A 13,481-nucleotide genomic window follows, 5' to 3' on the forward strand; every position below is an offset into this window, starting at 1 on the left:
ATGATTTATATTCCTATGTCCATCTAGCATGAAGTGTGTGTAGCGTCATGTGAGACGATGTGCCGAGTGTGTGGGCAGCAGTTCCGCCTGGAACTATGAGGCATGAAGATCGTGTCAGAGCTGGAGAGTTGCACACTACTGCACACATCTCTGACATGCCAGATGAAACTCACAGCCTACTTGTAGGAGCCACACTGGCCTGCCTGGCCTCCTGTACATTTCCATTTCCACATACAACCTGCATTTCATGAATCGTAATGAGTGTGGTTTTATTCATTTTTTTACTACAGGTTCCGGGTAATTATGGTAGGACTGTCTGCTGGTAGTGTACCTCTCCCATGGCCTCACACAAATCTGTGATATGGAAATAAATGCAATAGATACATCCACAGAGACTATGCCAGATTCTCCAGTTAATTCACTTCCTGTGCTAATAAAAATGCAAATTAATGTCTACACACCTTCTCCAAGTATCGGATTCATATACGGTTAGAGTAAAAGTTCTGACAGCCATGAAACTGAGTCCCAACATCCCAATTTCCTTTCTGCTTCTTACATCAGAAGGATCTTAGTATGCAGGCTAAAAATACATGGAGGCTTTTTTTCGGTGGAATATTCCACGTCATTTCTTTCGTCGGTAAGAGAGAAGATATGAGGAGAGAATGTGAAGGCAGAATGAACAGCAGAAGGAAGAAGAAATAATTAAGCGAGACCGAGAAGATCTAGAGAATTAGAGGCGACAAAAGATCAGGTGAGATGCAGAAAAATAAATGGGAGGAAATACAACCAAAATATAACAGAAGACCAAAGAGAAAGAGCAGAAGGTAGGGAAGAGAACAAAAGAATATCTTGGAGCAGGACATAATTAAGAGAAGAAACAGGAAGATGACATGAAAAAGAAGAAGCAATTTGAAGGTTCAGGTGAAAAGATCATGAGAGATGGTAAAGAAAGAAGAAATTGAGAAGAGGAGATCAATGAACATAAGATATGGTGAATCAGGGATAGAGAGAGAAAGATCAAAAGGTGGAGACCTGGAGAAGATTCAGGAATCAGAAGAAGAAACAGGAGAAGATCAGTAAAGTACACAAAAGGGAGATTGGAGGTCCAAAAGAGATTTAGCAGCAGGGGGACGAGGTGAAGGAGCAGGATGAGATTGAAGAGAAAAGCAGCAGCAGAAGAAGAAGAATTAAAATAGCTGAAATAGCCACAGAAGAAAGATGTAAAGGAACGGAAGATATGGCGAGATTGGAGGCTGTAGTAAAAGGTACAGTATAAGAGGAAGGACCTGGAGTTTAAGCTGCAGGAGAACAAGGTGATGGAGGAGCAGAAGGTGATTATGAAGAAATAAGGTTAGAAGAAGGTTAAATAAATGTAATTGATTAGGACTATCAAGAGACCCATGAGTATGAGTAGGAGGAGGGCAATGAGGAGGAGGAGAAGGAGGAGGAGGAAGAGCATGGACCGAGCAGCAGATCTGCTCTGCAGGGATACAGGAACTCACCGCATGTGCATAGCTGCTGTAGGTGCTGAAGGGCAGCGCGATGGCCGGGTTAAAGATGCCGAATTGGCCCACCATCTGTTGCATGCGCCGGATGGTGCGTTCCTTGTCTGTGTCAGCAAACTTGACCACAAGACTGGACGAGGCTCCCTGAAAGGGGACACAAATAGAAAGGGTTACTGATGGCGTTCTGTGTTCAGCATCTATTCCGTCCCCTTTATCCAGAGCAACTCTCATTTTTACAACTGAGCCTTGCTCAAGAGCCCAGCAGTGGCACATGCCAGGATTTGAACTGATGACCTTCCAATTAGAGTTACATCTTGCCATTTACTACTACCATGCCAATGCCAAGTTAAGATCTGGACTTGGGAAGGTGGTAGCTCCGTGTTACTGGTCGGAAGGGTATCCTGCACCCCGACCCCATCTTCCTAACATCGCTAGGATATGCGAAGAAAGAATTTCCCTAAGATAAAGCCCCTTGCTTTCCTTTGGAAGGTTGTAAGACCATTAAGCAAAGCCCTTCACCCTTAACTGTCATTACATTGCTCTAATACTTCCTGTGTTTATAGATTGGGTGTTAGAGGGTTCATGTAGAAAGTTTAAGATAAAAAACAAAAGCATTTTTTTATTTTTATTTTATAACTAAAAAAAAAGACTGCTTGCAAACAGATCCAGCCACAAACTAAAAACCCTGTAACCCTTCTGCATCAGGCTGATTGACTTGAGGACCTTCTGGACCTTCTGACCGTTTTACACAATGTTGTACATCTTTGTTCAATAAAGCTTAACACTGCTTTCCCAAAGTCAAACAGGTCCAAAAACTGATTTAAAACCGACGTGATCGCTGATTTGCGTGATCCCGCTGTGACCTCAGTGAGCTCTCGGCTAAAGCCTGTCTTCTATTCTTTCATTCCAGGATACAAAAAGAGCAACTTTAGATCCAGTGTTTTATTTGTTCAGTGGTGGACGATAATGAAGTAAATGTAATTTTCTTAAAAAATATCTTGTATTACAAGATTATAAAAACTTATTACACAATTCCTAGACACACAATCCATTGTCAGAAGTATTGGGACACCCGACTTTTCCACCCATATGTGGTTCTTCATCAAACTGTAACTGTACAATTGTATCGGACGACTTTGAAAGCGCTATCATGAAACTTTCCATTCACTTGAACTCGGAGATCTAAATCTGTTCCAACATGAACAGCTCCATGAAGATCTGCTTTACATGAGTTGGATTGAAAGATCTCCTGCTATGGAGCTCCAACCCTATTGGATATGATGAATGTGAACACTGACCAACTAACAACCTTGTGGCCGAATGAATCTCCACAAATCTTCAAAATCTGGAAAAGAGTGGAGCTTATTATAAGAGCAAGTGAGATCCTAATGTTCAAAAAGAAGCACATACTACTTTTTTCCAACTTGATATATTTCTTTTTATCAGAGGATCATTTTGATAACATTAGGCACTCGTTTCTCAATAGAAGCTAGAAAGTGTAAGTATATTATAATTTTAAATATAATATTTATTTTGTCACATTTGAGTACACTAAGGAAAGCAATGAATAGATTTTAAAACATGGTATCTATTTTATCATTTTCATATTTTTCCGAATTTTTGATGATTTCTGTAAATTATTTCATGTGTGTGGAGTCCCCAGTGCCAGCACTTTTTCCATCATAGGTAAATCTTCAGGACAAGATCTTTCAAGATGCTTTCTTGTTTTTCTCTAGCATTGTCTTCAAAATAACAAAAAAGAATGAAGCTAAATAATTGTTTATAGGAAATCAGCATTTTTGGAAAAAATGAATAAGTTCTGCAAGTCCAATCTTTGAAACAAGAAGGTCAGCGTTCTCATATCATATAAACTCAACGTAGATCTAATGTCAGCTCCTGGAGCACCGACACTCGTATCTTCATATCTATCTTAGAGGGTTGATTTACATTGTTTGTACTTGTCTGAAGAACAAAATCTGGATCCATAAAACACCTTTTTTTCCAACAGTGTATTTTTTGTCATATTCTTTCCAGGGAGTTCTTGATGAATGAATTGATGAATTCGTGCCTGCACCTGTTCGGAATGAAAAAGCTGACAGGGCTGGAAGATCTCATCTGAGGCTCTCACTGAGATTACTCTGAGCCTGTTAGTGTACCTGATGAAAGCGGGGAAGCTGAATTTGCCTTTTATAGTCCATGTGAAGAACATGGTTTTATAATTAACAAAAATTTGGTGAAAACATTTGCATGAACTGTAAATAAAAAAATAAAAAGAGTTTCCATTGAAACAGAAACGAAAACTGTGGTTATATACAAAGACCCCATGGTCAAATGTTCGTGAACGTAAGATTGCTATGTGCCTCCTTTTGAACGTCCCATTCCACATTTAGTCTCCACTGGCTGTTATAATGAGCTCCACATTTCTGGACGATGTTCCACTAGACTTTTTGAGAAGATTCATTCAGCCACATGGGTGTTAGTAAAGTCAGGTACTGATGTAGGTGAGGTGAGGTGAGGAAGCCTGGTGATGGAGTCAGCATTCGTCCCAATACATGAAAGATTTATAGCAGTAGATCTTCTGTTCCACCCCATGTAAAGCAGATCTTCATAGAGATGGCTTTTGCTATTTAATATACAGATAGATATACAGTATAGCATAAAGCACTAAAGATCGTAAGGTCATAAGCTCGAATCCCAGCACCACAGCTGTTGGGACCTTGAGCTTGGCCCTTAAGCCTCACCTGCTTTGGTGTATAAATGGTGTAGATGTAATGAATAAGTATAATAAATAATATATATAAATTTAATGAATAATATACTGCCAAATAGTATAAAAACAAATGGAGCCTAAATTATGCCTGCTTCATGTGAAGGTGGTTAATGTGTTGGACTTTGGATCTGAAGGTGGTGAGTTTAAATCCTAGCCTCACTCCTGGGCCCCTGAGCATGCCCGTAAGTTGCTCTGGATAATGGTGTCTACCAAATGCCATAAATGTAGCTTAATTCAACACTGAGTGATTTTTGTAGCTTGGTCTTCTCCTCTCCTTTTGATGTCTACAGGCTTTTATTATATGCTGTGTTCAAAATTAGATACTAAAACCAGACTACAACTAAATACTAACTAAAAATAAAGATGACATAAAAAAACGATAATAATCGATAACTATAATAAACGATATAAAACTATTATAACTATAATCATGTGCACAATTACATTCAAACCCATCAACACCCCCCCACACCCCCTCCCGGGGTTAAGGGGCCAGTTATAGGGCACAATCCCTCCCCTCACACCAGTCAGCTGGGGGATGGTTTCGTTCCTTTATCCGAGAGCAAACTAGCGGCAAAGGCATCAATCACATCTCATTTTCTGGTTCGATGCATTCGCATTGCAGACGAACGAGCTTCAATAGAAAATAAGGGGAAAAGACTCAGCCCGTGTGGTTTTACGCTCGGAACGGAGATGGGGTTGAACATTCGAAAAGAAGAAACCTGATTCTTAGTAAAGGTAGAAATCTGTTCTGTCCACGTATTAAAATAAAAAAACAGGCTTATCTTTAATCGTTATTTGCTTCAAGCAGCCATACTTCCCTCAATCTCCTTCTCCATCTCCACCCCCACCTCCGACATCCGTCCTGGCACAAGGCTTCACGTCAGTACAAGGACTTATCTCGTGTCACTCCAATTTTTTTTATCACCAAAACCTGTTAAAACGATTGCTGCGTGTAACCCGGGAGGGAGTCTGTCACAGCGTGAGGCTGGAAATATTAAAAAAAAAGGTGCCTCATGCTGTTCACATTCAACCAATGAAGCATTTTAAACATCTGGCCAGAGCCTGACTGGTGAAGTAATGAGAAATGGAGCAGGTCTATTTCTTTTCTATTACTCTCTATTCTATTAATAGACCTTTTGTTTTACATCCTCAGTAGTTAGACGCGAAGGTTCTTCGGCTGCTGAACTTAATCTGCAGGTATTAAATTGCTTGAAAGCTTCATGCACTTTTAAAGCGATGCGGTTTTACACGGACGAGTGCACTTATACCCACTGTATACTGAAACCACTCTGGGGTTTCTTTATCGAAAGATGGTGGACCAACTTGTTTCTTCATCCGTGTAACAGAGAGCAATTTACCTGGACAAAAAAAACATACCTCCGATCACTAGTCTTTGGCCCCGCCCACAGATCTTTCCCACCCATATGTGATTCTTCACCAAACAGTTAGCATTCGTACAGGACGTCTTTGGATGCACTAGCATTAAATCAAGAAGAGGATATGAAGATATGATGATAGCGAAATATAATCGAAAGCGTCTCTTTGCACAATCTAAGCGTGCAGAAGTTGTCTAGGTACCCTAAGTATCTCTAGATGTGGTAGAAATCCCAGGTGCCATCTAGAGGCTGGAGGGAGAAGAAGTGGTAGGAAATAAATCACATTTTAAAAGGAAAAAATAAAGTACTTAAATAAACCAACTATCAATTTGTGATTGCATTAGAATGGAAATTGTAATCAAATATTAGTTAAGATTACTTCAGGAAAAAGACACCTGAGTTTTCCAGTGACATGTGGTTCTTCACCAAAGTTGGAGACACACAATTGTAAAGGATGTCCTTGAAATCTTCCTTTCACTTAAACTCAGAGATCCAAACCCGTTCCATCATGACAATGCGCAAAGCCAGTTGCACGAACATCTGTTTTTCATGCGTTAGAAGTGTGTGGAAGATCTCCTGCAATTGAACTCCAGCACTACTAAACACCTATGGGATGAATGTGAACGCTGACTGCACCCCAGGTCTCCTCACTTTCTCACATACATCAGTACCTGACTTTATTAACGTTACTCCTGTGGATGAAGGAATCTGCACAAAATCTAGTGGAACATCTTCCCAGAAAAGTGGAGCTCATTATGTGAAGAAATGGAAACTAAATGTGGAATGTTTAAAAAGATGTATCTACAGGGTGGGTGAAAAGTAACTAGGCAATATTTATTGGCTATAGATCTTGGTGACTTTATTTTCATGCAAGATGGTGCACCATCCCATTTTGCTCCTACTGTGGGATGACACGGACCTCTTGAATGGCCTCCAAGAAGTCCAGATGACTCTGTGAGGCTACACAAAGGAGGAGGTCTACAGGACAAAGCCTCACACACTGGAGGACTTGGAGGCATGGAACGGATTCAGGAGGTTCTCAGCAGTATCCTAAACGACCTCCTTCAGAAGACTGACATTCCCGTACATTACTGGTTGACGCCACCGGTGCCTACGTTGAAACTGTTTTAGAAATTTTGTTTAAAAATTTGAAATATGTTCTTTATTACCAATTTTAAGACCCGGTTACTTTCCTCTGGTGTTGATTGGACGCATAATTGTGGCCTTTTTTAAATAATTACAACACGGTTTGCTCTGGAAAAAATATACAGGTATATGAAAGGATAGAAAAATAAAAAGAAAGAGAGAGATAGACAGAAAGAGAGAGGGAGAGAGAGAAAAAATGAGAGAGAAAGAGAGGAAAGTAAGTGAACAATGAAGTAAAACTCTCATTAAATTTTAAGGTGCTGAGTGACTGGGAGAATTCCCACTAGCCGTGAGCCTGGAGAAATGGATTCAACTGTGAGAATAAAAATGTGCAAGGGGGAAAAAAAAGTCGGAGGAAAAGAGGGCTCTGGAATAAAAAAAAAAAGGATTGTGGAGAAGTGTGTCTTCACAAGACGCCCTTGAACAAGGGCACCGTGGTCCTTTTTAAGCCCACAAGGTGTCTGAATGAATGAGGTGTAAAGGAGCTAACTAAGCTATATATCTGATATCATGCTAACTCCACAAATCTGTCTCTGTGCCTTTGCTCCGAGGCAGAAAGGTCGGATTATCCTGCGCTCGCTGCTCTTTTCCGTAACGACACTCATCCACATAAAAATCTGCCTCCTGACTGCAGATTTGACTTTTTCGGTGTCGTCGCAAGTCTGAAAAGGATGCGTGTATTTATATGCGGTATCGCTGAGGATTCCGATGCATTGCGATTTTCTCTGCATGTTATACTGCGAAAAACCAAAACAGTCCACACAACCATTATGTGTGTGTGTGTGTGTGTGTGTGTGTGTGCGCTTTATATTGACCTTTTGCATTATTTTCGTTCATAACAGCAAAAAACAACAACAACAACAAACAATTCTGATCTGAATCTAAAAAATATTTAATCAACAAAATTTTGTTTTAAACATTGCATTAAACCGGTCTACATTCCATTAAAAAAAAACTGTTCTGAAAATCCTAAAATTAATTAATCTTTACAAATCTCCACAAAATCTAGTGGAACATCATCTCAGAAGAGTGGAGATCATTCTAACAGCAAACGGGGACTAAATGTGGAATGGGTCGGTTTGGGAAGCGAAAATCCCGATGTAGCATTTGGACCTTGGTAGCTGTTTGTAAGTGTGTTTGTATTGGATCTTTAGACGCCGTAACAGAACGGAATTAATACTAATCAAGCCTCAGTGTCTCTCAGACACTCTTTACACATTCAATGTTTACATCCTTATTAAAAAAACAGGATTTTTCTTAGAGCAGAACTCATCCAATTAATTTGAAATCATTTCTCCACCGATAACGAATTGTATTTACTCACTTTACTGTAAATCGTTGTACTTCTTTTTTAAATCTGTAATTTTACTATTACTTAAGTATTTTTTGTTTGAAGTATTGCACTTAACTACATTTTCATTCATATCTGTTACTGAGTAAAAGAAAAATAAATGAGGGGAAAAAATGTGCCCCGGAAAATTACTGCATTCTTTATTAATGAATGACATTCTAATAGGAGGTTTTTTTTAAATGTATTTTTATTGTATTTATTTTTGCTGTAAAAGGGCATCAGAACCAAGTCATGGCATGTAGTATTTTTTATTTTTATTTTATATTTTTTTATTAATATATTTTAATTTGTAAAGATGTTTAATTACGAATCCCTCGCTACAGCACACGCTGTAAAAAAGAAAATGAACCTGGTAAACCTGAAATGTGCGACTTTTACTTAAATGGATTTTTAGACTGGAAAATTTACTTGTACTTAAGTAAAAAAAATTTTAAGCAACAATACATTTAATTGAGTAGAATATTTTATTACTCTTTTCACCTCTGAGTATGAATGATATAATAAGTCACTCTGGATAAGGGTGTCTGCATAATAATAAAAATAAATAAATAAATTAATTAATTAATAATAATAATTATAATAATAATGATGATAATAATAATAATGATAATGATAATAATAATAATAATAATAATAATGATGATGATGATGATGATGATGATGATGATAATAATAATGATGATGATAATAATAATCATAATAATAATAATGATAATGATAATAACAATAATAATAATAATAATAATAATAATAATAATAATAATAATAATAATAATAATAATAGATCGAATGCTATGTGAATGGAATTAAAGTGAGAACTCTGACTTGCTCATTAGTGTTCATTTTATAGGGGCAAATCTATGAATTAAAAATGTACATACTTAATTAAAAGCGATATACAAATAAAAATTTAATTGAATTGTCAATAAGCGGAATTTACAAAGTTCCCGAACAAAACCCCCGCATTATATTTCCACGTCGGACCAGTTGTTCTCTCGTAAACCTCATCTCCATATACAGTCACAGTGAAAGTGCTTTACTCTACAGCACTGTGCCTGGAGGCATGAGCGTACGATTCCTCCACGGCACAGCAGATCTTAATACCAGATAACTTCTGCGGTTTCATTTTTCCTCTCCCTATATTTGTTGAGATAGTCCTGATCCCTAACGTATACACACTGGAGATGAGAGGTCGGAGTTTGAGCGAATGTAAAACTTCTCCGAGTGTAATTCCGTCCCAGGACGTGCGTTGTACAAGGCCCTTCCCGAAGCCTGGCAATTTGCTCTACAGCACGAGGGTGTAAATTTTTAATTGTGCCACGTCCGAAGCGTGAGATGAGGAGTGAAGGAGAGACAGAGGGGACGTACGTGACTGGAATGAAGATCTTGTTATGACCAGACATCTGATCTGACCTGTCATTACCCAAGCATGAACACACACACATACATAAAAAACACACACACAACATGTACTTCTCAAAGGTCTCACATTCTCAAGAATGCCTTGATGAGTGTGTGAATTTAATGCATGCAGAGAAGTACGCAGCTTTGGCTCATGCTAACTTCACTGTCGAATGAGCATGATAATTGCACTAATTACATACAACCATGGCCTCCAAATACAAATGCTTGATGTAGTATGTAGAAAATATTCCCTTCACTTGATCTGTTCCAGCATGATGCCCCCGAACACAAAGATCTGCTTTACATGGGATGAATTTGGTGGAAGATCTCCTGCTCCAAACTTATTGATCATGATAAATGTGAACACTGACTGCACCCCAGGCCTCCTTCACCTACATCAGGCTTTACTAACGCACTCGTGGCCGAATTAATATCCACAAATCCACACAAAATATAGTGGAACATCTTCCCAGAAAAATGGAGCTCATTTTAACAGTAAATAGAGACTAACCCTTATGCTTCGGTGTCCACAGACTTTTGTCTGTTATGTATATACATTTACAATCTCATTTATACACCTGAGACGTTGAGACGTTTTTTTTCTTTTTGGTATTGAATTGCTCAAACCTCCTCCTCACCATTCCATATGGTAGCCAAGAGATGCTTGAAAATCAGGAGTGCATGACCTTTGACGTTCAGTTGGAATGGTGCTGACGTATATCTGATGATGCCTCATGGAGAAGCGAAGTGCTCAGATTAGACACCGAATCGGAGGAGCAGATCGGGTCGGCTGCCTCACCTGCGCTGCGTCTGCGTGCCTGATTTGACAACGTATTTACTGGACGAGAATGCGATGTGCATGTGTAATTGGTCATCTTTATGCCTGCAGGTTCCTTGTTCTCGTTCTCTCCCTCTCCAGCCTTCTCTTTCTGCTCGGTGCGCTTCTACGGCCATGAATAATTCACTAGGCGATTTGGTGAAAGGTGAGGTAAACAAGTCTATTGCCTAATATCCCAGGAGGATGGAGAGAGGAGAATGCTGTGAGGAGGGTGTGTGTGTGTGTGTGTGTGTGTGTGTGTGTGTGTGTGTGTGTGTGTGTGTGTGTGTGTGTATAATGGAAATACAGCGAGATGGTGGAAAGCCATGTCTATGTATAACTGCATAGCGATTCACCTTTCAGTGCCTGTGAACTGCACTTACTTTGACCTCTATCAAACCAAACCCCAAGACTTCTCCACCTTTGATTCGCTTTCTCTCTCTCTTCTCCATCTCTCTCTCTCTCTCTCTCTCTCTCTCTCTCTCTCTCTCTCTCTGTCATGATAATAATGATAATGATAATAATAATAATAATAATAATAATAATGATGATGATGATGATGATGATGATGATGATGATAATAATAATGATGATGATAATAATAATCATAATAATAATAATGATAATGATAATAACAATAATAATAATAATAATAATAATGATAATAATAATAATAATTATAATAATAATGATAATGATAATAATGATAATGATAATAATAATAATAATAATAATAATAATAATAATGATGATGATGATGATGATGATGATGATGATGATGATGATAATAATAATGATAATGATAATAACAATAATAATAATAATAATAATAATGATAATGATAATAATAATAATAATAATAATAATAATAATAATGATAATAATAATAATAATAATAATAATAATGATAATAATAATAATAATAATAATAATAATAATAATGATAATAATAATAATAATAATAATAATAATGATAATGATAATGATAATAATAATAATAATAATAATAATAATGATAATAATAATAATAATAATAATAATAATAATAATGATAATAATAATAATAATAATAATAATGATAATGATAATAATAATAATAATAATAATAATAATAATAATAATAATAATGATAATGATAATGATAATAATGATAATAATAATAATAATAATAATAATAATAATAATAATGATAATAATAATAATAATAATAATAATAATGATAATGATAATGATAATAATAATAATAATAATAATAATAATAATAATAATAATAATAATAATGATAATAATAATAATAATAATAATAATGATAATGATAATGATAATAATAATAATAATAATAATGATAATAATAATAATAATAATAATAATAATAATAATAATAATAATGATAATAATAATAATAATAATAATAATAATGATAATGATAATGATAATAATAATAATAATAATAATAATAATAATGATAATAATAATAATAATAATAATAATAATAATGATAATAATAATAATAATAATAATAATGATAATGATAATAATAATAATAATAATAATAATAATAATAATAATAATGATAATGATAATGATAATAATGATAATAATGATAATAATAATAATAATAATAATAATAATAATAATAATAATGATAATGATAATAATAATAATAATAATAATAATAATAATAATAATGATAATGATAATGATAATGATAATAATGATAATAATGATAATAATAATAATAATAATAATAATAATAATAATAATAATAATAATGATAATGATAATGATAATAATGATAATAATGATAATAATAATAATAATAATAATAATAATAGATCGAATGCTATGTGAATGGAATTAAAGTGAGAACTCTGACTTGCTCATTAGTGTTCATTTTATAGGGACAAATCTATGAATTAAAAATGTACATACTTAATTAAAAGCGATATACAAATAAAAATTCAATTGAATTGTCAATAAGCGGAATTTACAAAGTTCCCGAACAAAACCCCCGCATTATATTTCCACGTCGGACCAGTTGTTCTCTCGTAAACCTCATCTCCATATACAGTCACAGTGAAAGTGCTTTACTCTACAGCACTGTGCCTGGAGGCATGAGCGTACGATTCCTCCACGGCACAGCAGATCTTAATACCAGATAACTTCTGCGGTTTCATTTTTCCTCTCCCTATATTTGTTGAGATAGTCCTGATCCCTAACGTATACACACTGGAGATGAGAGGTCGGAGTTTGAGCGAATGTAAAACTTCTCCGAGTGTAATTCCGTCCCAGGACGTGCGTTGTACAAGGCCCTTCCCAAGCCTGGCAATTTGCTCTACAGCACGAGGGTGTAAATTTTTAATTGTGCCACGTCCAAGCGTGAGATGAGGAGTGAAGGAGAGACAGAGGGACGTACGTGACTGGAATGAAGATCTTGTTATGACCAGACATCTGATCTGACCTGTCATTACCCAAGCATGAACACACACACATACATAAAAAACACACACACACACAACATGTACTTCTCAAAGGTCTCACATTCTCAAGAATGCCTTGATGAGTGTGTGAATTTAATGCATGCAGAGAAGTACGCAGCTTTGGCTCATGCTAACTTCACTGTCGAATGAGCATGATAATTGCACTAATTACATACAACCATGGCCTCCAAATACAAATGCTTGATGTGGTATGTAGAAAATATTCCCTTCACTTGATCTGTTCCAGCATGATGCCCCCGAACACAAAGATCTGCTTTACATGGGATGAATTTGGTGGAAGATCTCCTGCTCCAAACTTATTGATCATGATAAATGTGAACACTGACTGCACCCCAGGCCTCCTTCACCTACATCAGGCTTTACTAACGCACTCGTGGCCGAATTAATATCCACAAATCCACACAAAATATAGTGGAACATCTTCCCAGAAGAGTGGAGCTCATTCTAACAGTAAATAGAGACTAACCCTTATGCTTCGGTGTCCACAGACTTTTGTCTGTTATGTATATACATTTACAATCTCATTTATACACCTGAGACGTTGAGACGTTTTTTTTTTTTTGGTATTGAATTGCTCAAACCTCCTCCTCACCATTCCATATGGTAGC

General features: G+C 36.2%; 1 protein-coding gene across 6 annotated transcripts in view; it reads right to left on the minus strand.

The window, feature by feature from the left end:
- Positions 1 to 13,481, minus strand: part of celf5a (cugbp, Elav-like family member 5a) — a 190,982-nt gene that overhangs the window by 18,232 nt on the left and 159,269 nt on the right. For all 6 annotated transcript variants that reach the window (XM_046858147.1, XM_046858143.1, XM_046858142.1 and 3 more), the window contains exon 6: positions 1,503 to 1,649. In XM_046858147.1, coding sequence (XP_046714103.1) covers positions 1,503 to 1,649 — 147 coding nt within the window. The remainder of the gene's footprint in view (positions 1 to 1,502; positions 1,650 to 13,481) is intronic.

This window comes from Silurus meridionalis, chromosome 9, assembly GCF_014805685.1.
Source record: "Silurus meridionalis isolate SWU-2019-XX chromosome 9, ASM1480568v1, whole genome shotgun sequence".
Lineage (NCBI taxonomy): Eukaryota > Metazoa > Chordata > Actinopteri > Siluriformes > Siluridae > Silurus > Silurus meridionalis.